This window comes from Lepisma saccharinum, chromosome 14 (assembly GCF_977018435.1).
Source record: "Lepisma saccharinum chromosome 14, izLepSacc3.1, whole genome shotgun sequence".
Classification (NCBI taxonomy): Eukaryota; Metazoa; Arthropoda; class Insecta; order Zygentoma; family Lepismatidae; genus Lepisma; species Lepisma saccharinum.
The window spans coordinates 43,272,491-43,300,168 of NC_139242.1; the positions used below are offsets into that span (position 1 = coordinate 43,272,491).

The 27,678-nt window shown below is 37.9% G+C and overlaps 1 protein-coding gene across 3 annotated transcripts; it reads left to right on the forward strand.

Moving 5' to 3' along the window:
- The first annotated feature begins 6,623 nt into the window (after positions 1-6,623).
- Positions 6,624-27,189, forward strand: LOC145998500 (serine protease inhibitor dipetalogastin-like). 3 transcript variants are annotated; one of them, XM_083134921.1, is made up of 9 exons: positions 6,624-6,705; positions 10,181-10,315; positions 12,753-12,911; positions 14,697-14,819; positions 15,590-15,745; positions 18,018-18,194; positions 21,003-21,182; positions 22,456-22,614; positions 25,905-27,189. In XM_083134921.1, the coding sequence occupies exons 1-9, from the start codon at positions 6,681-6,683 to the stop codon at positions 25,973-25,975; spliced, it is 1,185 nt and encodes a 394-aa protein (XP_082991047.1). In that variant the 5' UTR covers positions 6,624-6,680; the 3' UTR covers positions 25,976-27,189. The 3 variants fall into 3 exon arrangements, with proteins under 3 accessions (XP_082991047.1, XP_082991048.1, XP_082991049.1); XM_083134922.1 differs by having other exon boundaries at positions 22,472-22,614; positions 25,905-25,986; XM_083134923.1 differs by lacking the exon at positions 15,590-15,745.
- Positions 27,190-27,678: the final 489 nt, after the last annotated feature.

Sequence of the window (27,678 nt, forward strand, 5' to 3'; positions counted from 1 at the left end):
TTCCAATCAACAGACGACGACCGACGAGCCGTTACAGAGGCCACAAACGACACCCTACAAAATGAGTTCCAGTATTACTGCAAACCAAGGCGGGGGTAAGGTAAAAGATGAGACTAGACGAGGGAATTGCTTCCAACGGTGAAAATTAACAGATGGTGTTGCCATCAGTGGTTGTATTTGTGTGTGTGATTGCTCTCTCTCTCTCTCTCTCTCTCTCTCTCTCTCTCTCTAAGAGAGAGAGAGAGACACACACACACACACACACACACACACACACTATATATATATATATATATATATATATATATATATATATATATATATATATATATATATAGCAAAGAAAGAACGAGATGTACGGAGGTAAATTGTACACGTTGTATATTGAACAGTCACCGACAATAAAAATGGGACACCTAGATCCTAAATATTATTATTAAAATCCACTTACTACCGTAGAAATAGGCAACACACATAACACCTTACCTGGAAGCGAGCATTTTAGAATCTAGATGTCCCATTTTTATTGCCGGCGACTGTACCAATTGACATTGGACTTAAGATGTACAGTAAGGCTAAAAAAATAAAGTTCCCGTTGACGCACTGCACCGTGCAAATGAAGGAACGTAGTGGAATGTGAAAGTAGGGCCCCACACATTCTCTGCCATTTTTTTTATGATGTGTGATCAGCAACATGCTCTAGCGCCTTCTCCTCTATTGTTTTACTGAGGTGCCCATTTATTTGAGGCCGTTTTATGCAGAGGTAAGGCCGGCAACATTCGCCCAAATTTCAAAAGGGGCGTCACCACCGGTTTAAGATGGGCTCTATCCACTAGCGTACGTAGTAAGGATGATGGGGCTACAACTCCTACAGAGAAAAAGGACACTGAGAAAGCAAAATTTTGAGATGAGCAATAATGAACTCTGGGAAAGAAACAACATGGAAAAAGTAAACTCACCCCTTATCATTTTTGACTTTGAACAACTTTTAAAACGAAAGTTAAAAAAATTGCAATTACGAAATTTTTATAATGTATCCCGCCCGTACCTAGAACGTAGATTGTTATATCCACTTTTATTTACAATTTCAGTTTTACCAGAAGGAAAATCCTGCGTGCGGCAGTGTCCTACTACCCAAAGACCCTACATACAGAGAGAGGTGGGTAAAGAGAGGCAAAAAGAAGAGTATACAAAGAAAGCAGTAAAAAGTGATAGAAAAAGAAAAATGGCAAGATGGAAATAAAGAAAGATAGAGAATATAGGCAGAAACAAAGGCGACAAAAAGAAAGGGAAGGAAGAACAAACAGACAGAAAGAGATAAACAGAAGAAGAGTGAGGGAAGATAGAAAAGGGAATTTGGGGAGACAGTGATGGACGATAGAGAGTGAGAGAGTGGGGTAAAGAAAGATATAGAGAAATAGGTAAAGTAGGGGAAAATATAAATAATCTTAGTATGTATAAACATGAAAGCAGAGTCCCTCAATGGCCAGATATTATTAGGTGGGCAGGTCATGTGGCACAAATGGGAGAGAATAGAAGAGTTTACAGGATTCATGTTGGGAAACCTGATGGTAACACACCTGTAGGAAGCCCAAGACCAAGATGGAGGGATAATGTTGAGATGGACTTAAAGGAAATCAGTAAGGATGGAAAAGATTGGATTGATCTTGCCCAGGATAGAGATAGATGGAAGGTTCGTGTTTCTGCAGGCATAAACCTTCGGGTTTAAGAGGAGTAGAGAGTTTGTTAGTTACTTAGACGCATCTGAATCGAAATTGTACTCATTAAACAATCAATAAATTTGACTGACACGTGCAATACCCTGTCAGCGGAGAAATTTTAATTCGGTAATGCAAAATTTAGTAGTGAGGTCATTTCTACATGAAATTTCATTGACCGATTTATTGAATTAGGTTACTTTTCGTCGATTTTCTGCCATTTTTGGGTAATCGCGACGATACAAGAAAGTAGAACACGAATGCTCATTCCGCCGGCATAAGATGGCATAAAAGTTCGAAACGAAGAAAGAGTTGCTTACTGAGATCACCTGAAGGTCATACAGAATTGGAGAACTGGAGAATCATAGTCTGAGAATCTCGTTTGTTTTTTGTGTCTTCGAAGTAAAAATGGCGTAAAGATTCCATAGATTTTATATTTTACAAAATCAGAGAGGAGTTTGAACCATAATAGTGGTGTGTTAGTCTCCTTTCCATTCACCCACATATATTGAAGTCAATTTTGCACCCCGAATAAAAAACATTCCTGCGTCAATCAACACACTCAAACTCTCTCCCACGCACACTACGTATTGGTTTACGTATTTCGTGAGGATATCAATCAATACAGTGTATATATATAGCTAGATTTTAAGATTACCTCAATCTTGCCCCCTTTAATAAGGAGGGGGGGGGGAGAAAGTCCAAGAGCAAACTAGTCTGCCCTCCCACCATTACTGCTCTTCTAGAACACGAGAAAATATTAATTTTTGAATGGTATTTCGATGTACATTAACTGTAACTACCTCAGAAAATATTTCCACCTCCTCTGCCACCCAACTCGTCACAATCTCCCCCACCCCCAAATTAACTATACCCTATCCCGGAGATCTCTGGAGCAAGATCACGCATAACGACAGAGATGGAGTGAAAGCGAGTAGCGGAGTGAAGCAGAACATGCTCCTGGAAACGCCTATTAGCTGCTGTTGCTTTTCCGCCTTCACGCAATCCCGTTTTCTCTCACGAGTTCATTGGTTGAGCCTTCTCGAGCCACGACTTGTTATTGTTCGCTCGCTCCAGAGATTCCCTGGACAGAGTATATTTGAAATTCTTGTTCTAGTATGGACTACAACTCACTTCAAATGACTGTAGGTGAGGTTGTTACAGCAGGTGTCAGTTCAGAAAAAAATTCCCCACACACTCAAAAGAGAAAAAAAATCTTCTTTTCGGTTTCACTGACATCCACAGATGCCACTTACAACTTAATTAAACAATATAATGCAACCTGTAGTGAAATCCAATTTAAATAAATATTAATTGATTGTGGAGACCCTAACCAATTAACTTTCCAACTATCCTGTGTCTCACTTACACTACAAAGTCTGGCGCCGCCACAGCAATGGAATTCCATTTCTCAATTAAACCATTCACCACAATTTCTGCTGTGTGTAGGAGGGGAAAGCCTGACAACCAATTTGCAAAATCTCTGGATTCCTCCTACGTCGTCTAGTTAAAACTTTGAAGGGAAAATATGGTAGGAGTTTGTAATGATAAAATATAGCAATAGAAATTCAAGGCGTACAAAAGCATAATTTATACAACTCATTGAAGCAAATGGAAAACATATTATGTATTTACCAGTTAAAAGAAACAAAAAGAATGGGCATAAAGAATATCTCACTAGGGAATTGTAAAATTATAACTAATAGAAAGTTTTCAAGATAAGAGAAAAATCTATAAATAGAAAGAATAATCCGTAAGAGATTGGTAAAACCAAAAATAGCATACATTTTGTGTAGAAAAATATGCAAAATACTAATTATATGTTATAATGTAAATAGTGTCATTATCATTAAACTGTATATAAATATTGCATCTGATATTTTGCAAACTAACATTTTAAAAATTGACAAACTTCAGCTACAAAGACTTTAGAAAGATATTTGAAGTTGCAATGATATATTACATCCGGAATGTTTTATTTTCACTGGAAGAAAAGTTACTGAAATTATTATAGTTTCATTAACACACTCAACAAACATTTCCATAGTAGGTTCATGTATCAGTATCAGAAACAGTAAAATGTATATTTACAAATAATGTTTTTATTTGTTTTAATCAATCTGTTCAAATATTTTAGAGGGCTGTTTACTAGAAAAGCCTCTCTATAAAAAATATATCTATGTGTTGATTGAATTGATTAATTCAATGACAAAAACCATGCAAACAATCTTAAGCACGATTTTTAAGAAAATAAAAAAATCAATTTAAATAAAAAAAATCCGAATTAAATCCAAGAAACCATCAAAAATGATTTCTTAATTAAAAATCATTAGTTTTATCCACCCTGGTACTAATGTTAATTTTTTAAACAAACAAGAGAGATGTTTATTCATTTTCTGTCATGTTATGATTAACTTCTAGCATGAGAGAGTATTTTAGAATTTGGCAGCAGAATTCTTAAAGAAGATGAGATAAACAATGAGGCAACTGTTCTGTTCCAGCTCTTCATTGCCGATACCATCTTGTAAAAGAACTCCCAGTGATCCAGAAGTAATGCGCAATATCAGAACCAACGCTCCTGATTTGCAACAAGTTTCAGATTACTTTTACTATCCTCTTATCAGTAGCGAGGATCCAAACATGAAATAGCTTGGTTAAACTATTTGATTGATATTCCTTGAGAGATAAGTTACAGAACCGTAAGTAATTTACGACAGCTACTAGTGCTGCATTCACATAAAGAAACCAATTGTTTCTATGCAAATCTGAGGGGTACTGTTTCTTTATCCCAAACCAGTCGGAAGGTAAAGTATCAGTCATTAACTCAAGCAACAATATATGAACAATAACTTTTCCCACTATTCTGTTAATTAAAATTCGAAATATTGTAGTAGATACGATATGATATTGCTCAGTCCTCCCTGACGGCGTAGTAATAACGCTGTCGCCTTGTAATCAAGGTGTTCCGGGTTCGATTCCCGGTGGAGTCACTTTGCACACTGGTTCGGATTCTTCTTCAACTTTATAGGTCCAGTCCTAAATAAACTATCTGAGCATAAGTGGACTCAAGACCAACTTTTGACGATATTCAATGGTAAGGCTAAGGATGCATAAGAGGAGAGAAGAGTTTACAGGATTCTTGTTGGGAAACATGACGGTAAGAGACCTGTAGGAAGGCCTAGACGAAGATGGAGGGATAACGTTGGGATAGACCTAAAGGAAACTGGTAGGGATGGAAAAGATTGGATTCAATTTGCCCAGGATAGGGACAGATGAAAAGCTTGTGTTGCTCCAGCCATAAACCTTCTTGATTAAGATGGCTAAAGAGTTAGTTAGTTAAGGATGCATAGGAGAAACTGTCTTCGTACACTAATCACTAGACCACCGATGCTGGAGATACTACGTACATTTCTATTATTTAAAACATGTTGGAACAAGGGTGTAACCAAGGAGCCGATGGATTGGTTGGCAGCCCAATGCATGAAAAAAAATAGAAGGCATTGGGGAAATTGTTGATATTTAGAAATATGCCTAACTTGCTCAATACAAAGTCTCTTTCTACGGAAAATCTTTTGAGTAGAGTCGTTCAATACGTACATTCCTGTAAAAACTATTTTTTGTTGATTAATCTTATCATCCGTCTACTTTTCCTGTGTGCTCCTTTAGCCCTGTGTTGTCATAGTTCAAATACATATAGATATGGGATGAATAACATTGCTTATTCCGAACATTTTTTGAAGCACTGACTATGCCAGGTCGTCAAGCAGTGACATGGTCCCTGTAGCACCCCTTCCCCACCCAGGAGGGAGGAGAAGCAGTTTAAAAAGATTGAAAACTACTGCTCTCGTGCTTGATGACCTGGTTTTCGTTTCTGAAAATCTGGTTACCTGGAGTATTCTTAATAATTCATTTCATACAAAGCAACGTAAGAAATACTTTCTGTGCAAGTTCAACTTTATCTTCAAAGGCAAAAGACCTTTAATTGATACCATATGCGAAAACTAGACGAACAATAGTTTTTTTTATATAGAAATATATAACTTAACATTTTCTTATGTCTTTTGCAGAATTCTGAAATATGTCCATTAAGATGAGGAAGAGAACCAATAAAAACTAAGTTCTTAAAGTTTGTACACACTTGCAATTTTGTTTAATTAATACAGTAATATAACACAGGGTATTGAAGGCTACCTATTAACACTTTGTAGTTCTTCAGCAAAAACTCAGTTCCATTATATTTACACCATAGAGACGCTCTAATAAGACCTTCTTGTACCTGGCCTCATTGATGGCGTAGTGGTTACTCGTCGCCTTGTAATCAAGGGATTCCGGGTTCGATACCCGGTGGAGGCACATTGCACACTGGTTCGGACCCACATTAAACTGTAGGTCCTGTCTCGATTAACCTTTCTGTGCATAAAGTGGACGTAAAACAACAAATTCTAAACCAAACCTTCTTGTATCTTAACGATATAATTATTTGTTATTTGTTTTGATATAAATATATATTTCCACATGGAAATGTTTCCAACCTTCTGCACAGGATATAGTAAGCTATAAGAATATAACCCCCTCCAAATCCTGGGAAAGCTACTGTGTGAAAATAAATCACAAGTGAGCCGTGATTGGATGGGTGAAATCAGCGCTGATGGCTTCCTCAGCTGCTTCCTGTAGAACCAAGTGACCTGTTTGAGAGCAGATATCAGCATCATTCGATTTCATGGCCAAAGAGAAAAAGCCATTTTTCAAACAAAAAAAAGCGCACGGAACTTCCTCGCTTTCCCCTTTCGCAAACAATAATAAAGCGTTCCACGATCCATTTCATAAATCCATTATCGCGGACCCCTCCCCTGTACCGGAAGGCGTTTTGTGGAGAGCAACCTACATTAAATTCGCCATCGGAGCAGCCTGGAGTAGTGATAACAGTGGTTACAAGGTGGAAGCAAAGCAACCTTGGACGTGATGAAGCTGCTCGTCATTGTGCTGGGTGAGTTCGAGGACAAATTCTTTGAATTGCTAGCGAATATCACAAGGTGAAAACCACGTTGCGAAACTCTGCCCTGGCAGATAAACTGGAGCAAGTCAGAGGACTTGTGTTACTTGATGACGTCATGCATTGAAATGTATCAATCTATGTTATCAGTGAAGATTCTCTTACTCTTAACAGCGGTTTGTACTTAGTGGGGTATAAAAGTGGGGAGGAGAGGGGACTGTAGAGTTCGGTATCCTCAGAAAGAATGTTAGACAATTGCGATGGCGGACAAATGCGATTAAGCCAAAATCGCGGACAATTGCGATGATTTTGACGGTGAAGATCATTTTACAAATTAATGGTAGGACAATTGCGATCGATAAGGATCTAACCTAACCTAACCAAAGGCGCCACAGAACTAATAATGCTGTACAAGATTGGAGCAACAAAATAAATAGGTAGCTTGGAAGAGAGCATCCAAAAATTCTTGATGTTCTGGTCTGCCTCAAGAGCCAAGCAGAAGACACCAACATCAAGTACATGCGGATGGAACTTAATCTAGAAGGTCAGAAGAGGAAGAAGCGTGACATTAAAATCGACGAGAGAGTTGGAAAGTGTATTCGCACATATGAGGAAACGGGTCACTTCAAAAGTGTCTGTTGGCTCTAGCCCATGTTCAAAACCTTGATTGATCCAAATTCCCAGCCGAAAATATCTTATTTCACATAATTCTCTTGTAAGAGGTATTGTACGGGGTGTTAAGTCACCCTTCAATTTGATAGAAGATTTAAAATGCCATCGCAATTGTCCAGTCGCCCTTTCACTTCTAACTGTGTTCATCGCAATTTTCCGTCATCGCAATTGTCCGCCAACACAATTGTCCGGCTATCCTCAGAAATGTCCTCGGCCAGAAAATTTATAAAAAGTAGTTTTCACTTAAAATCTTACAGCTAATGTGGGATGTTGATGCATTTGCATCCATTTTTGGAAAGCCAAATACATTGCTCAATTCATGGGTTTGATAACAAAAGGAGCCAAACAAGTCATTTTTGGGAAATTTTTGTCAATGTTGAAGGATATTGCATTTTTATGGGATTTCATGGCATTCTTAGTGTATTTTAACATTTAAAAAAAAACATTATCTTACTTTTTTATGTTTTCACGAGAGAAGGGGCATTTCGTAGTATTTTTGTTTAAATTCTTAAAAAGCAATCTATTTGTTTCTTGGCAATATGAAAGTTCCAGAACAACAACATTGGTTCCAGAAAATGTGGTAAATCTTTTTCTTATGAAACAAAGGGACCTAGTGAAAAAGTAACAAGTGGCATAGGAAAGGTTAGTGGTAAAGTGGAAAAGAAAGTAGCCAAGAAAATAATTCTTGTTTTGAATGACAATGAAGGGTTTAGTACGCTATGACCAATTGCTGGTGTTTTGTCTGGAGAAAGTTTTTTGTACTGGAGAACTACCAGGGAGATTTAATTGAAAGATGGTGACAGTTTACTTCAAGTATGCTCCTCTAGAATCGATAGAGGTGGAAAGGAGTTTTCAAATGTTCAAGTCTTTGTTGAGAGACAATCAGCAGTCACTTTGCTTTGACAACCTACATATGTTGTTGTTAGTGAATTGAAATTCAGGACTGGTGAAGTGAAGACTTAAGTTTGTTGTATAAATGAGCATATTGGAAAATTTTATAGAGAACTTGTTTGTGATTTTGGGGTATTATTACATTTTTATAGAGAATTTTTTGGTATTTTATATTGCATTAAAATCCTAGCCTCACATATAACCTATCACTTCGTAAAACTTGGAAATTCTTATTTACAACACCTGTAATTTTTAGAATGCTGTATTTCTACAGTTGTGTGCTTTGAAAAGTTGAACCCGATTATGTATCATCGAACACTTGTTTGCAAACACAGACGCTAATCGGTTCTGGTAAGGAAGAAAAGTTTCTTAGCACTTGATCCCCCATTCCACATCATAAACTGGTGTACGTACACTTCTCAGTGTTCTATATGCACCCAGACGAGATTATTCACTTTATCGTTTATTTACAAGTTTGCCAATATCCAAGACAGTTCATTGGACTGTCGTTCGCATGACCTTTCTCTCCATTTATCTTCCAATTTGTCGTAATTTTATGTTCCTTTTTCACATAATCTATTAGGTGAATGAAGATGAAATTTTAACATTATAGTCTTTGCGCATTCGTTATCACTTATCACTTTAGGTCCACTGCAAAATAAATTGTTAAAACAAACCTTCGTCCATCTTACTCGACAAAACAGCTCATAATTGCTGTTTGTCGTTATCAAACCACTGTTATTATCACTTATTAATAACAGTCGTTATGGCGTCTGACTACCATGCGAGAGACTCGGGTTAGATCACCGGCGGAGGAGAACCGAGATTTTTTCTACCTGTTCAAGCGGCTCCGGCACACACCCAGCGTCGTATGGGGGCTGTTCACCGGATGTTTACATTTCTGTGCTTCCTTGGCGCGGGCGGGAACTTTACTTCCGGTTTGAATGGAATAACATGGAGTTCAAAGGTGCAAGGGAAGTTCTTAAGAAAAGGCGACAATCATTGTGTGTCATTTGGTTATAACACGAGGTTGGGAACAAATATTATTTTCTCGGGTATCTATGCATAGTTTTCAGACAGATCCGATACGGAAAAATCAGTGAATTCAGGCAGAAAGCGAAAAGACTGGACATAAACACGAGGGAATAGGCTCTATAGTCGACATTACATCACAGGAGTAATTCAAATGAAAATATTTTACATTGATTGATTGAATTAGTGTTTTAAGTCCACTTTATGCACAGTAAGACTAATTGGGACTGGGCCTACAGTTTAAAGTGGGATCCGAACCACTATGTTCGGGTGAGGGATAAGTGTGGGCCGATATGTGGAGCCCTGTGGGATTTTTAAAGTGAAAAAACATCTTCTTCACTACGTGATCGCTGATCATTATAGTAAACATTATCACATTGTTTTGGAGAGAGAGAGAGAGAGAGAGAAAGCGGGGCATTGCAAATGACACGAAATTGCTTACTTTTTGTTAGCGCGGACATTATTTTCATTATCTCAATGATAGTTTCTACATTTTTTTCGAGGACACATTAGGGCTGCCCAGACACCCTTGGCACCCCCGTGCGCACTCCTATGGCAAAGAACATTGTTAAAAATATAATTATGATGTAAAATACTCCTTGGTTTCCCAAATGTTTCAAGGAATACGCGTGTCATTAGTTGATTTACGTCATCCTCTCCTGTCATGTCACCATTAGCCTAGTAATATAAATAACCAGCGGTCTCCCCAAAGGGGTTCGATCTCGGTGGAGGTACATTGAACATATCCAATTTTAAACTGTAGGTCCCGACTAGATTAGCCTATTTGAGCATAAAATGAACTTAAATAAAATTTTGATTTTTGACGGGAGCATCTCTCTCTTGACAACTAATACTAATCCATGTTTCCCTGCAGGTTGTGTGAATCTTGCTGGATCAAGGCACACGTGTTCCAGAGCTGTGATGGAAACCACGTGGGACCCTATCTGTGCCGACAACAAAACGTTCCAGAATCCATCAGCCTTGCACTGCTACGAACAATTCGTTGTCAGTGAGTATTCTGGTGCCATTCATAAAATTCCTGAATCAGCCTATATGTATCATTTTGAATGCATATTTGAAAGAAACACGTCAATCGTGAAGGAAGTGTGCTCCAATTTGCAACAATGGCCGCCGAGGGAAAGTCCAAACAAGCGTGGGCGGAAACAAAAGCATGGCAACTTCCGTTGTTCGGATGGATGAAAGATAGCCCTCCTCTACAGAGATGCTTGTCGAAACTATCTATCGGAAGAGAGATCAGGCGAAAGTCAACACATATGAAAGGGTCTGTGTATGTTTGCTGTCATGCAAAGCTTCAAGCTACGTTTCAAAATGTTTGTTCCTACTGTTATCAGCTTCGGTTTGTGTGTTTGTCTTTCGGCACAATGTCGAGGGCGGGTTGTGATCAAATTGTCATCTGGAAGTCAAAACCAAATCGATTACTTTTCTGTTTGTGGTATCTGTATTCGGAGAATTTGTAAAGAATTTTTGGCTATGAATTTTTTGATGATTGGTTTGGTTTATTTTACTTCGCTTCTGTGGTAGTTTTGGCTAATCCCGAAGTTTCAAATTCAAATTCTTTATTTGCGTGGGAGAGGGTCAACCTAAGACTGTTCTCACACCTAACCCGTGTCATGGAATACTACTCGTACATTAAATTTGCATCTCTGACATGCAGTTACAATAGAAATACAGCGTAATATAAAATGTACGATTTAGCTACAGAATACTAGTATTGATGAAATAATGGTTATAAATAATATAAATATATATTAACACATAAAAATAAAATTAAAAATAATATATAAATAAAAACCATAACATGAGCATACAATCAGTCATGAGTTTGAACACAATAAAAGGAAATTCCTTACTTCACTTTGGAAGGATTCTATTGTAGGTATATTTGACATGTCCATTCCAGATGAAGATGATGAAGGGACACTCACATAGAACACCCATGCCCAGGCCGGGATTGGAAACCGGGACCCCTGGCGTCGTAGCGCGCTTTGCTAACCACTCCGCCACGGAGGTGCTCTCGCCATGGAATAACCGACAAACATGTCTTTGTAAATATTTAATAACGATCCCTGGGATTAAGGTCTCAATATATTTAAATTGCACGTCAACTTTTACTCGTTTTTACCATAAGATAAAATTCATAAATGACCACTACTCGAAATAACATTGAACTTAACGCTGGCAACTTCTAAGCAGAAACAGGAACATGTGAGAAGAGAAGTTAACAGTCCTCTCCACCAATAGAAAACTGGCAAAACCCCCGTTTCTTTCAAAAATTACTACGTATTGTTACGTATGTATCCAGTTACTGTGTTTAGACGCAGGCAATTGTTCCCTTGCTTACAGGATTTCAAGAACATAGAAACCACCAAATAAAAATGTCTATCATTACTACAAGACAGACATTACTACAAGACAGATATTACTATGGGAATTGTAAACCGACTTTCCAAATAAACTATGAAGTATAAATAATTTTTACCGAGTGAATTCCATTTTCTATATTGCACAATACCGTAGAGTCAGTGGCGGCGATTAGGGAGATGTGGGGGTTGCAGTTGCCCGCCCCCCCGTTTCTTTCAAAAATTACTACGTATTGTTACGTATGTATCCAGTTACTGTGTTTAGACGCAGGCAATTGCTCCCTTGCTTACAGGATTTCAAGAACATAGAAACCACCAAATAAAAATGTCTATCATTTCTACAAGACAGATATTACTATGGGAATTGTAAACCGACTTTCCAAATAAACTATGAAGTATAAATAATTTTTACCGAGTGAATTCCATTTTCTATATTGCACAATACCGTAGAGTCAGTGGCGGCGATTAGGGAGATGTGGGGGTTGCAGTTGCCCGCCCCCACTTTTTGCCACTTTGCCCCCGCACTATGCTAAACCCTATCTACTAAACTGTCCTTCCCCCCCCCCATACAGTTTTGGAACCCAAAACTTAGAGTTGAGCTAATTCAGTTTTACTTCAAAGATAGAAGTTACACTTTAATACCACATATATGTGTTTTGTGTGTTCGATAAAGAAAGCGTAAAAAGTCAAGTTATCCCCTGTGCATTGCACCGTGCGATGAAGGCACATTTGGGGGTGTGGAGGTGGGGTCCTTGATCTCGGTTATATTGAAGGTGATGTGATCAGCATCAAGTTCCAGCCACATTTACCCCCAAGGTTGCCCCAGGTACCCATTGTTTACGGGCTGAGTGACCCCAGAGCCGCTTTACTCATGGATATAGCCGGAAAAATTCCCACCCCGGGTACAGAAATGTTTACATTCCAGCAAAACGATCCACCCAACATTAGCAAAACACTCAAAATGGGTTCTTTGCTACGATATGTTTGTATTAAATAATTTAATAAACGGACAACTTAATTTCTTCACGTTTCAGTTCCTTTTATGAAGCAAGTCTCTCATTGCAGGGCGGCAATTGCGCAAGGTGCCAGGTGTTTGTGGAGGAACGGGAACAGTGGAGTACTGTTCTCTGGTGGACACCGTGACGATGCCTGTCTGTGGAACTGATGGGGTGAAGTACAAGAACATGTGGGAACTTCAGTGCACGGCACAACGCGATAGGAAAGGCTAGTTCAATAATTATTATTATTAGCAGTACTAATAGTTCTAACGACCGCCATATTACAAAAAATTCATTCATTTACTGGAATATACAATTTGTATATTTTCAAGTCAATAACTTGCATTAAATTATTGATAATTAACTATTTTTCACAATATTTATGTTTTATCTCAAATTATTATATAATTTGTGTGTGTTTGCATTATGCAACGTAGCTATTGATTTATTTATTAAATCCAAGATGGCTGATTATTTCTATCATTCACCCAAAAGTTGTTGTTTAAGTTCATATTACATAATTTAGTTCTAATATCAGAAGTTTGTCAACAATGGACAATGTTGAACTAATTTAGTCTTCGCTAAAAATCCAAAAGCTAAATCTTTATTTAAACATTTTGTGTGCAAGGGCAAATGAACATTTTATAAATTCAGTTTCGTTATTTTTACAGACTATTGTATTACAACATTAACGTACACTATTTCTCCCTCGCTTTCCATAATATAACGTTATCCTATTGGCTGATTATTTTAGGAGTGGGGAAATGATGCTGCGTGTTGTTATTGCTAATTCGCATAAGACAGTCATGTAAATTATCGGTTTATTTTGTATGTTTTATATGGTATGAGTTGGTACCATTGTAGTAAAGGAACAAACTGTTGTGCTGTGCCTCGCGTCTGAGGTAGGCAGCTGAGGTCTGGCTGCCAACGGTAAAGGTGGTGCACGTATTCTGTCGTGAAATAATTTATTTATCACTGCCTACGAGCGAGCGGGGCCCAACACAATATGATTTTCATTTGTGCGAATAGGTAACACGCGCGAACCGGTATTAAAGTTTTGGACATTTTAATTTTAAAACGTTTGAATTTTATTTGAAGTGACACGTGTATGTACAATTCGGTGGTTTCCTTCCTGTTTCACTGCTGAAGAATTGGGGATCATCTTAAACCCGATCTCTGGGTGAGAACTGATGTTTCCTACTGTCTAGCCTTAGAACGCAGTGTCGCCTTATTCGTGGCTCCATACCCTGGAGTTACTATTGTAGTGGTGGGGCACGTTGCATAGTGGTAGTAATACCAGCAGTAGTATTTCCTGATTGCATCTTAGAATGTAACGTGATTGATCACACACACAGGAAACTACATGCATGAAATCAGTCGATCGATACACTAAAGCATGTTTTCTGGCCTTTACCAAGAATCAGGTTTACAGCTTGATGCATTTTTTTCATAACGCTTGTAAAGGTAACGCCAATGTGCATCATATGATGATTTTTTTTCTATGTCGAGCTGCATTAATTAATTAATGTGTTTTTTTTATATACATTCCTGTATCTTTCTCGATAATACACATAAATATTTGGTCTGATCAATAGATATCATGCATTTTATGGTTCAAATGATGCATTTACTTTTCTATGTGTACCCTTTAGCAGCACGAAACGTCTCATGGAAAGTTCATCAGTGAAGAGCAATAAATTGAAAATATTAGAACGTAAACTTCTTGTTTGTGTTTTTGTATATATATTTTTTCTTTCTTAATTTGTTTCCCTTTTCTGCCATTGTAAGCATTCGAAGAACCCGAATCCTTTGGTGATGTCATCGAATACCCGGCGTGTTCAGCCACTGAGAATAGCTTAAATTCCTTGTTTTCTGTCAACATAAAGGAATACACTGTAAATGGAATAGACTGATTCTTAATTGGATTTTCCTTGAAGCCATAACTGTAAACATAATCAATTTAGATTTTAATATTATTTGTTATTAACTAATCAACTCTGTATTTTTTCAGAGGTAGGTCTATCACAGCTGAAAGTGTGCAAGCCAAAGTGCGACATTCCTCTTGAGTACAAACCAGTCTGTGGAATGATCACATATCCAAACCAGGAAGCCATGAACTGCCTTCATGAAAAGAGCAAGTATTGTCTTCTTCTGCTTTAGATATGAACTAATTCATTAATGACAAATGGAACAATCGCCACTCAAAAATTATCACCCAAATATTGAATACAAACTACTCGCAACGATGGTGTTGTGATATTTATCTGAGTAATATTTTAATGAGACAAAATACTAGTACAATACTGCATATGTATTGAACTCAGAGAAATAATTGATATGCACCAATTAACACGCACATGCATATAGGGCGTCCGCGATGGTGCAGTGGTAGCGTCGTCGCCTTGTAATGAAGGGGTCCCGGGTTCGATACCCGGTGGAGGCACATAGTGGTTCGGATCCCACTTTAAACTGTAGGTCCAGTCCCGATTAGCCTTACTGTACTTAAAGTGGACTTAAAACACCAACTCAACAACAACATGCATATAATTCTGATAATCTCATTCCAACCCCCCACATATATATATATATATATATATATATATATATATATATATATATATATATATATATATAGCAAATACTGTCAAAGGTTGACAAGGAAAATAACCGCCCCAAAACCGTCAATTTCCGCTGGCATTCAACTGCCTTAAAAAGATGATCACGATTTTTAAAAAGTAATTTTTCCTAGTGGAGGTCCAGAGCTGCAGCCAACCCCTAAATCCAGGTCTGATGAGGACACTACCGAAGCTATAAAAAATTCACCGAATAATTGCACATTCACTATGTCAGGACAGAAATGTTGATGCTTCTTAATTTAAGTACTGCTATCAATCATATTTTCAGAAATGACACCTAAACGTGAGGGAGAGTGTTTAGTGGACAACTCGGATCCTTGTGACCCTTCCCCGTACGAATCATACGACTCAAGATATTGTGCTTCCAATGGAATGACATATACAGGATATAGGAGCATTCTCTGCTTGCGTCGACAAAATTCAGGTAAAGCAGCATTTTGCTTTGATTAATTGATTGATTTGGTTCATTTTACTTCACCTTTCTACCACTTTTGGCTAATCGCGAAGATAGGGATAAAAGCTGATAAGGAATGGATGAAGGGTCAATCACAAACACACTTAGACAGAACAGACGCAAGGGGCTTTCCCGATGTCGTGGTCGCTTTGGAATCAAGGAGTCCCGGGTTCTATACCGGTGGAGGCACATAGCACAGTGGTTCGTATCCCACTTTAAACTGTAGGTCCAGTTCTGATTAGCGTTCCCGTGCATAAAGTGGTCTTAAAACAACCGACCCGCCTCATCTCACTCAATCTGAAACTAAACTTTCTCCCAGGGTTCGCCAAGGTGCTGTTTTTTTTTGGGTTGGGCCAACTTGAAAAAACATTTTAAACCCAGTGGATTTTTTCATTAACTTTGGTATTTCAATGATTTCTGAAATGAAGGAATGTCATAGAGGTGTATACTAATAGAGATTGCATTTTAGATTCTTAGAATGCGATCACGACTGTCATTATAACTCGAGATTAATTTTGCTATCTAAAATGCACAACACTTGCAATATTGATATAAAGTAGAACGAAATATCAGAGCTCAGTACACCAATGCAATCGTTTAATCTTTATTAAGAAATTACATAGGCCTATATTAAGCTGTAGATGTAAGCTGTAAGTAAAGCTGTAAATAAAAGTCACTGAACTCGGATCTGAAGTCAGTTTCTTTCGATCTACTATCGGGGAATACTATCTATACTATCGCTATTTTATTATGCTTGTGACTGAAGATAATAGTACACACCTGCAACTGATCTCTTGATGCTTCTGAAAAAAGTCGTAATGTATCTTATATCGTAATGTATCCATTATTGATACATCTGCTAATATCAATTCAAACATACAAACTTGCTATCCACAGAGGTACAGAGGTAACCAGGAAATCATACGAGAATAAAGGAATTAAAAGATTAAACCTACTTGGGCCCAGGTGGGTTGTTTTCCTTCTTTTTTTTTTAAAAAAAAACGAGTAGTTTTTCAAACCCTTAATGTGCTTGACAAACAAGAAGAGGTGCAGCTACGGAGGAAGGTGAAGATGGGGAGAGGGGTGAAATGGCGGAATGTAGAAGAAGTAATAGTTTGAGACCAAATGAGTGAGAATGTCTGACAAGATGAAGTGGAACGGTTTTTCGTGTCCAACCCTGTACTATATTTAGCTATTTTCGTAATTATTCTAAGTTAATTGTAGCATAAAATTAGCTATTCGTAAGCAATATCGTTAAGCAATGGTTGCGAGTCCAGACGCCAGAACCTCGTTTACCTGAAAATGTGTACTACGTGGAAAAGATTTTGACATTTGGGTGTCTTTAAAAAGGGCTTTCTCCTTACACCCCGGCAGCATCTTGCGTTTGTCCAATATTGGGGGGGAGGGGTGCAATTCGGATTTATACTCAGAAATTTCTGGAGGAATGGCTCTGCACATAACTGAGGAAGCGAGCGAGCGGAGCGAAGCAGTGCACACTGCTGCAAACAGCTGGTAGCTGCAGTCGCTTTTCCCCTTTCCTCTCAGGTGCTCATCGGTCGAGCACTCTCGAATTACTACTTGCGCAGATACTTTTTTTCGTTCGCTCGCTCCAGAGATTCCAGGGTCAGAGTATAGATGAATTCCCCTACCAAAAAATTGGGGGATACATTGCTCCACTGGCAACCATACCAGCATTCCATCGACTCAGAAAAATATAAATTATTTATATAGAGTGAAAATGATTTAATTTCTATACACATATATTTCATGTGGAGCTTTGAATGTTGTCGAAATTTTGTACTTTAAGGTGGATTCGAGATGACGACCAACATTCTTTTGTTCCTAGATAACAATAACGTAACAAATAATATGTCACCAGACGGTATACTCTATCAAAAAATTTTACACCGAACCCTAAAACTTGCAGAAGACGTACGTAGGTACAGTCACCGGCAATAAAAATGGGGCTCCTACATCCTGAAATGCTCGCTTCCCTGCAAGGTGATATGTGTGTTGCGTAACATTACGGTAATAAGTGGATTTTATTAGCAAATTTTCAGTGGCAACTTCTACCACCGCCGTAGAGTTTGGCAACACGCGCAATGCCTTGCAATGAAGCAAATATTCCAGGATTGTATTGCCGCTGACTGTACATAACTTTCAGAAATTGTTTGCCAGATGATCGAGATTAATTCGCATTTTTCTTCTATAAAATTTACGTATATATTTTTGTGTTCTTCAGGTTTGAGAATTGTTCATGACGGCCCCTGCATGGTCGAGGAAGTGGCGAAGCTTGATGACACGGAGCTCGCGTGTTTCCTCGCAAGGAACGTTGTTCTCCGAATGCCCGTGTGCGGTTCTGACAACGTCACATACGCCAACCCTTATGCGTTACGGTGTAAGGCTCAAGAGAAAGCAGGTAAGACATGTCTGTTAGCATGAACGCGCGCAGAAAATTTTCCAAAGGGATTGCGGGTCAAAACTGAAAATTTTGTTGGGATGTATTGACGCCATGTTTTACGTGTTGTCAGAAGAAATGAATGTTTTAACGGAGAGAGAAAGGAAGAGAAATAAGCTAAAGATAGATAGAGAGAGAGAGAGAGAGAAAAGAGAGAGAAGAGAGCGAAAATAATAAAATATAACAAGCGAGACAGAGAGAGAGAGAAAAAGGAGGGAGCGAAGAGAAGAGAAAGCGAAAATAATAAAACTTAACAAGCGAGACAGACACACAGAGAGAGGAGGGAACGAAAAGAATACAAATAAAGAAACGAGACCGACAGACAGAGAGAAATAGGAACATAAATAAAGGCGCGACAGAGAGGGAGAGGAATAAAGAGAAAAATAGAATGCAAGAGGGGGAAAGAGACAAGTAAAAACGAGACGGAGAAAGAGAGAAAGGGATAAAATAGAGAAGAGAGAGAATAAAGAACAAAATTTGGCAGGAAACGAGTAAAAATATAGAAAAGATATGATCAAGTATATAGGAAGATATGCAATGGCAGAAAGAAGACCAAAAGAAAGAAGATACAGGAATAAATAGAATAGAGATACGAACAAAAAGAAGATTAGAATAATTAAGCTTTTTCCTTATCCCACAGGAGGCAGGGGAATTTAATGACAGTAGAGGGAAATTATTTCCATAACATCTTTGGCTGTTATGCATTTGAAGCTTCGGAACGAGTCACAACTCTCGAAGCAGCCAATCAACGAAGCGAGCCACTGACGTCATCTCAACCCAGAACCTATCGCTAAGCCCCTGTTCAGGCTCTACACGCCCCCTAGGCTCACTAGACAGACTCGCGTAGTCCGCTGCAGATGTTCCGAAATTAATTCAACTCTACTTGATCTTCCTTGCGGGCGCCATGGCTGTTAGTAATAACGGCAAGCACCTAAATAGCCGAAATTAAATATTTTATAAGGAATGAATTAACAGGTGACTTAACTTTTACAAGGGCCAAGATTTAAGCCGTCAAAAATTGTATTTTATTACGTCACATAGAATAGTGACAATTCAACAAGGTGAAATGCTGATCCAGACCGAATAAAAATCTAAATTCGTCACTTACTGCAGACATTGAAAATGTTGCTTAGCAAATTTATCAGTTGTTGAGTAGACCATCGTTTAGTACGTTTTATTCATATTGTGTACATTTCACCGAAGACGGTGTAAAGAAAAGTCAAACACCTGTGAGGGATCCAATACCATGGGAAAGAATTTTGTGAAGAGGGACTATGAACTTTAGGGGAAAGGGGTCGTCTCTCCTTCATCACAATATTGCCAACCATTAAAAAAAAAAAAAATAAAGCAGATCGAGCTCAAGGAAGATCAGGTACTCTAAACACATACCTGGGCACTTCACTACAGGAACTCAAATATGATCAATACGAAAACCAAAGTTGGACTAGGAGGCGATCAAATTCTCGTTGGTGGAACACCTTGAGGATTCTCAAATAATAATAATAATAATAATAATAATAATAATAATAATAATAATAATAAAAAGAAAAGAAAGAAAAAGAAAGGCGAACCGGAAAAGTCAGCATGACAATACAGCTCAGTCAAAAATATACAAGGGTTGGATAAAAAGTAATGGCAACACTGCTGTCCCGTGAAAGGGGTGAGTCACAGCGCCACAAGCGTTTCGTGGCTGATAAAGGAATGTCAGACGAGGAAATATAGTGAGTGGGAGCGATTGTATGTTATTCAGTCGAAAACAGCAGTGCTCTGAAGCAGAGGACGAGAGTGCAAGCGCCCTAACAATATGTTTAGGCAAGAAGAACAACTTCTCTCAGGCAGACGGTCAACGCAGCCTACTTCTGCACCTTCTTGCAACACCACTTTCGCAACACCACCTTCGTCTCGCATTAAGAAGGAAGCGACGGCACGGTGTCCCATCATCCTGCTTGACAATGCAAGGTGTCACACTGCGAACAATGTGACGGCGCTCCTGCATAACTGGTAGTGGGAGGTACTGGAACATCCGCCGTATTCACCGGTATGAGACCGTGTGATTACGACCGTTTTGTCAAAATGAAGGAACCACTGGGCGGGAAGCACTACGACACGCGCGAAGCCATCATACGTGCTATAGGGCGGTCACTGCGGGACATCGACAGAGATGGACGCGCTGACGGTGTACGACGCCTTCCATACGTGTGACAGAAGGTCGTAGAGATGAGGGGCGATTACTTTGAAGGAATGTAACACGTGCTCCTCTGCCAATACAGTCAAGTACCAATTATACCAGTGTTGCCATTACTTTTTATCCAACCCTTGTATTTTAGCAACTCACTTCAAAAAGGTTTGTGTTCTATCACTAGAGTATGCTTTTTTTTGGTGGATATTACAAAGCTACATTATAAGGGAAGGGGGCGGATACACTATATAAATATTTTGTAATTACTATTTCTAACCTTCGTTTTAAGTTGTTCAAAGTGAAAAATTGTAACCGGAGGTCATTTTAACAGGGTTTGCACTTAGCACGTTGGTTTTTCTTGAAGTTTTTATTGCTTTCATTTGGAAATTGTAATATTCTTGAAATTTCTGGATGGGCTGTAGCCTCATTGCGATCGCCAGTGTGGTCCAATTATTCAAAACTTTTCTTATGAATTCGCGGGAATCTTATGTAGAGCCCTGAACTACAATTGCGAATCACTGCAGGGACACTATGAATTAATTATGGATCCTTTACATTTTGAAAAAGTATGATGAAATTCTTTATTTCAGGGCTGGAGTTGTCACACGCAGCAAGCTGCTCCCAGAGTGCCCCACCCAAGAAGAAGGATCCGTGCAGCGAAGAAGCGACTGGAGACGGACACAGGAGCATCTGTCTCTCCGACGGGAAGACCTACAGAAACTTGCAGGAAGTGAAGTGCGCTCGCAAAAAGTACGGCCTTGGATCTGAACGTAAGTGAACAGTGTTCCTTTTACGCTTCATCAAAACTTGGAGGCCTTCTAACACAAATTCCAAGACTGAACACACATAAGGAGGGGGCGGGGGGGGGGGGGAGAAAGATAAGATCATAGAGAGTGAACTTCAACTTCGGGATTTTTTCCTGAGGAAACCTCCAGGCTGCATTGGGTGCATATACGGTATATTCACTGCAGTTCTGGGAAGAGGTTTTAATATCACACCTGCAAAAGGTTATCTATGGATGGATATGGTGCAGGGCACACGGTGCTTGCAACAACCACCAAAAGAAAATTCTAAGAGATCTAAACCTGGCCATCCTAACCTAACCACATATGCATTATTAGACCTAAGCGACATTGTAGGTTAGGAATTGTTAGGTTAGGGGGGCCAGGTGTAGAGTTCTAAGCATTTAGTTTTGGCATTTGTTGCAAGCTGGGTGTGCCTCGCACCAGACTCATGGGAGCTGATACGGCTGCAACCCTCAAAAATTTAACAGACAGATTATTTAGGTAGAAAATTAAATAGAAGACATATAATTTACAAGTACACAGGTAATGAAATAGTAAGGAAAAATATTTATCAATATATGTCTTATTTAGGCTGTAGCTATACAATCTTATTTCTTCAAACTTAAACGTACGAAATGGAACTGATGTCATTTACGCACTTTGCGTAAATATTGCTTTCAGGATGTGCTATGTTTATCTCTTAATTTGATTATTTTACTTTGCTATTCTGCCATGTTTGGCTAATCGCGAAGATGAGGATGACTGATGATATTATGAAACTGATGAGGGGACATTCATATATTTTTGTTACCATAGCAACGCCAATGTTGCAAAATACGTAAACGTTATGCAACATACTACAGATAGACACGCGTAATTTAATTTTGTATACATTAACGAGACATACATATTTGAATTAGAAACTGATATGAGTGAGATATTTTAAATTCACAACGAAAACATAAGAAACATTGATTTGTGTTGTAATAGGGAAGAATCACAAAGAACAGCATATGTAATTCTCACAGCCTATCTTGCGATTGAAGCTTCGGAAGTTTTACTGATGAGTTTACACGGACACGATTGTCACATAAGGATATTTTTTTCTTCTTATGCTGATTAGGGTCCTAAAAATTAGGTTAATAAAAATAGTGGAATTTTATGTGTGCAATAATTTAAAAAATATACATTGCTGTATTAATAACTCTTACATATAAGCCTCACTAGTAATAAGTAAATCGTGTCCTGGTATTTGCAGTTCAAATTATAAGCAGGTACCAAGCGTGCTCTCAGCATGATGACCCTTGCGAGTCCATCAAACGAGGCCACCACCTCATGGCAAGACCCATCTGTGCCTCCGATGGGAAAACCTACTTCAACACAATAGCTATGCTGTGCGCCGCGGCATCAAATCCAGGTAACTATTCTTCCTAAGTTACATGTCTCTTAAATAAAACAATGGATCAAACAGTAACAGTTATTTAATAAAAAGTAGTATGTTCAAGAAATTAAAAACAAATTGAAGATGAAGAAATAGCATTTGCAATTTGTTATACCTTTTCTTTTTTTAATTAAAATATTGTTACCGATTAGTTTCTAAGTGTAGTTCTTAAGTGAATGGCAATATATTGTAAACATACTTTTATAGCTTATAATCCTAGCTGCAGTTGTGAATCTTACAATTCTTTGGTACTACCAGTTTCTGCTTTGATCTATAATCCGCTATGTGAACAAATCAGTTTTTGGGTATTCCCATTTACAGCAATAATTGTAAATAAACAAGTCCCGCTATTGCTAAATCAAATTTCATCTCGAGTATGTCTAAATAAGTCCATGCAAAGTTAATCAATTTAAACTTGGAAGGAAGATGTATTTCTGTATAGAAGAGGAGGGGGGAGAATTTGGAACGATACATTAGAAGACTGGAAGGGAAAGGGTAATGCTGAATAAATAAGGATAGGTGGAATAAAAATTACAGGAAAAATAAATACGGTCCTTCTTGACGCAATGGAAAAATAAACATAAACTGAATTGAGAATTCGAAGCTGGGTATCTCGGGGTTATTTGAGTCCAGAAAACTAGTAGTTGTCAGAATTGAAACACATACTGGGACAGATCACATTATCAATTTTATCACAGTCCAGAAATAAACAAAAGGCATTACCATCAAAAGCAATAAATTGTCATTTACTGAACTCCAACCTGCAATTCGTTTGTTATGTCTGAATCAAAGCAGATAACGTTTAAGGTCGCGCATGTGCCTTTACCTTTCCGTGCATTATCAGGCCAAACATGAATTAGCACACACGCACGAGTTTCCCTTTCCTTTAACATATTCACTTCCGTTACCTGATTCTTTGATCTTTTCAGTTAATTATCTTTCATTAACTTTCTAAACAAACTTCATAGATTTCCATTAAAATGCATTTCTAGTGATTCTCTGTTTGAATCGCATTCCATGAGCCTCTAAGTAGCTTAATATCTGCTGTGCCTATGGTATAATTGATTTAATGGAAATTCTTCATTATTTCGTGCGTCCATTGCGTACCTAGTATTTCTTTTTCGGAGGGGGCTGGCTCGTGTAAAGGTAGTAGATATTAAATAGCTGCTTCGTATAGGGGCGGGATGCACAATAAAATATTTCGTAATTATCATTTTTAACCTTCATTTTAAAAGTTGTTCAAAGAGAAAAATGGTAATCGTATTTCATTTTAAGAGGGTTTACATTTACCACTTCAGGTTTCTCCCGAGTTCTTTATTGTTTTCATTAGAATTTTTTTAATTTTCTCCAAATTTCTGCGGGGGCAACAACTTAATCAGCCCCCTGCATACGCCAGTGCGTATCACAATGTGCTGCTGCACTCCTATTAAAATCAATAACGTTTTCATTTACAACTGCGAGATTTAGTAACCTTACTGTATATTCTACTGGTTTCTACCTCAAGTAAAGCATGGTCGTCGGTAATAAATCTTTCATCTTTACGATTAATGGTTTAAATGTGTGGCGTAAAACTCGTCTCCAGCTAATGATTTCAATCGTGCTTCGGATTTGGCCCATCAGTATACTCATTGAAATTAGAATAATCGAATTGAAAAACTTGATGTCCTACTAATCTGCCTAATATCTGCTCATATCCTGTCATCAATATCCCGACTTGAGTTTCAAACCTCGAAGACTACATACACCCAAATATCGGTTTCAAGAATATTTGTATGGAGGGAGAAGGATATGAACCCTTCATAGGTAGCATTACATGACTACATTTTCCCATCTTTTCGCGTCTTTTATGGAGGAAATGAGAAAGGGGCTATATAATGCCCACCTAGCCTCCAGTATAAACCACTGGGATTTGACCTCAAGAGTAGAGTGGGATCCAAACTGGAGACATGGAATCCAATCCGAGACTTCTTGATTACAAAACGTTATCTAATCCGCCGGTTGAGGGACATGTAGTGCTGAAAGAAGACTGACAACAATATTGAATTTCAGAAGGAAGCATTCTGAAGATATCGCAAGAATTTCCTAATTTACAGCACCCAATTAAAATGACTCTTATTTAACTAATTTTTCTATCTAATGTTTATTTCTTGAATTAATCACTCCTTACAATGGCACACTTTGCACTATTGCTCTTAGTGGTTTTTCTCTTCTTGTGGAGAACATTTTTTTACATCTGTAAACCATCAAATTTGCAATTAATCGGAATATCACAAATTGGTATGATTTTAGTTATTTAGCGTTGCTTTTCTGCCACTTCTGACTAATCGCAACGATGAGGATGAATGATGATATGATGGAAACTGATGAAGGTACACTCACAAAGAACACCTTTACGGAATCTGGGATTTGAACCCTGGACCCCTTGCGTCAAAGCTCGCTTTGCTAACCACTCCGCCACAGAGGCCGGGTCAATATTATATATATATATATATATATATATATATATATATATATATATATATATGTATATGTATATATATATATATATATATGTATATATATATATATATATATATATATGTATGTATGTACGTATGTATGTATGTGTATGTGTGTATGCATGTAAGTGCATACATACGTATACACACACACGCACACACACACAAACACACTCCTCACAAAAAGTTTGGAATATTGTAATATTAGGCAATATGTGATAGGCAAGATCTTGGAATTCAACAATACATGGTATCTGTCTGCTGGACGTTCTCGTGCTTTCGCCGACATATGTCACCCTGGCTATCACCTATCGCCTAATCGTCGTCACCTTGTAATCAAGAAGTCGCGGGTTCGATTCCCGGTGAAGGCACATAGTGGTTCGGATCCCACTTTAAACTGCAGGTTCAGTCCCGATTAACTTTACTGTGCATCAAGTAGACTTAAAACACCAATCAATCAAAACCTATCGCATAATATAACAATATTCCAAACTATTGTGCTTAATGTAACAATATCCCAGTATGCATAATCATACGCATGCATAAGATGCGAAGTAATAATATAATCGACATGCGGCAAATTGTAACTGGCAAGTAGTGTGGCCCATTAACATGTAGATATTAACACTGATTTTGTAGTTTATTAATATAATTATTGCAATTTTGTCAGACTTCTCACGACCTAAGCTTGCTGGCAATTAATTTCATGTGTAATTTGAAACATTTATCACATTGAAGTACCTTAAATTTATCTAATTCCTTCCCCAGATTTGAGGAAAGTACACTCGAAGCCATGTGTGGGGAACGCTGAAGAACCAGCAACTGAGCAGCAACCGTAATCTTCAACAACTTTTAATGTTCAAGTTCTCTCAAGCTATCAGCTAGATAATTTCTGCAAATCAGGGTTGAGAAATCCATTATTATACTAAAAGCACCAAGACAACAATCAATTGGACAATGACCAAGGAACTAAACCCTTTTCTTTCTTGAAAATGGGTGAATGGAAAGTTCGGCTCTTGTTTTTACAAGCTACCGAAGTTTGTGTGGCTTCACAAAGATACGAGGGGAAGCGTTCATGGTAAAGGCACTTGCCACCAAGGCATTGGACTGGAGTAACTGAGTAAAACCACGTAAAAATCACACCAGGACTGCAAGTCACAAGATTTGAACCCACGTCTTCCCGAATACGAGTCCTTCACCTTAACCATTCGTTTCTGAAGCTCTTGTAATTAAAACAAGAGCACATGTCGAGCTCGTGCATCTTAATTTCCACGTACAGGGCGAATGGAAGAGACCTTATTACCAGTTGTTTCATGGTGCGCAGTAATGTAAATAAAAGATATGTTACTCTTGGGGTGATAATAGCGAATGCACCTGTGATATGATTTGAAGTTACTAAGAACTTTCTCACAGAGTGCACAGTTAAAGATGACTTAGTCACGTGTTGGTCACTCAGATTTCAAGATTAGTTTCACAATACCAGCTGTTTTGGTATTCTCACTATTAAATAAACCGGATTTTTCATTTTCTTCTAATTACATTGTCATATATAAATAGATACAGAAATAGAGATAGAGAATGAAACTCCAAGTTTTTCATGAAACTAACAGTGAGTTAGTTGGGATATCCTTTGCTTGCGGGACAATACCACTGCAATAATGCTGTTATAATGAAAGGGGTAATGATTTTAGAGACTAAATATTGGTTGTCAATTTGGGCAATTTTAAATTTAATAATAATTGAAAATAATAATAATAATTAAACTGATAATAATTTAATAAAAAAATATTAATCTATTTTCAATTTCGAACAGATCGTTTTAATATCACAGCAGTAAAAGTTCATATCATTAAAATTGATTGAGTCGGCACAGAAAGCCGTGGAAGCCCCTTTTATATTTTAGGTTGTTCCTGGATAGAGGGACGTCGTCACGTGGTGGACAATCGTGGGCTATATCTCACCCAAATATCTTAAAAGATAAATTTCAAGATCATTTATAGTAGAAGAGGAATAACATTCAGAGGGGTCAAATGATAGTTGTAGATAGAAAGGAAGTAGTGATTTATGGGTAATAACCTTGTACTGCCAGTGGATACAGCAAAATTACAAAAAAAATTGAACTTATATATTTGAAATTCTATGGCTTTCTTTTTCAGATAATTTTTCAACCCTTTCTTTAAAAAAATACAATTCTGGAAGAGATTAGGCTCAGTGCGTCATTTCATTGTTTTGCACTTATTTCAAACCGTTTTTACTTCCTCATAATTTTTTCCGGGGCTATTAATACTACAATAGTACAATAGGTTTACTACGTTTTTGAATTTATCTACTAAAAAAGAGATTCCTTAAACGGTAACATCTTGAGTCTGTCAATTTATTTGAGGGAGGTACATTTTGGATCAAAGGATTTATTGGGATACAATGCACCCCTGTACGCCTCTTTCTGCGGCACGAAAGAGAAATCAATGAAAGATAAATAGGGAGAAAGTGATAAGAAGAGATAATGCGAAAGAAATGTAGAAAAATAAGAAGTCCGAAACAT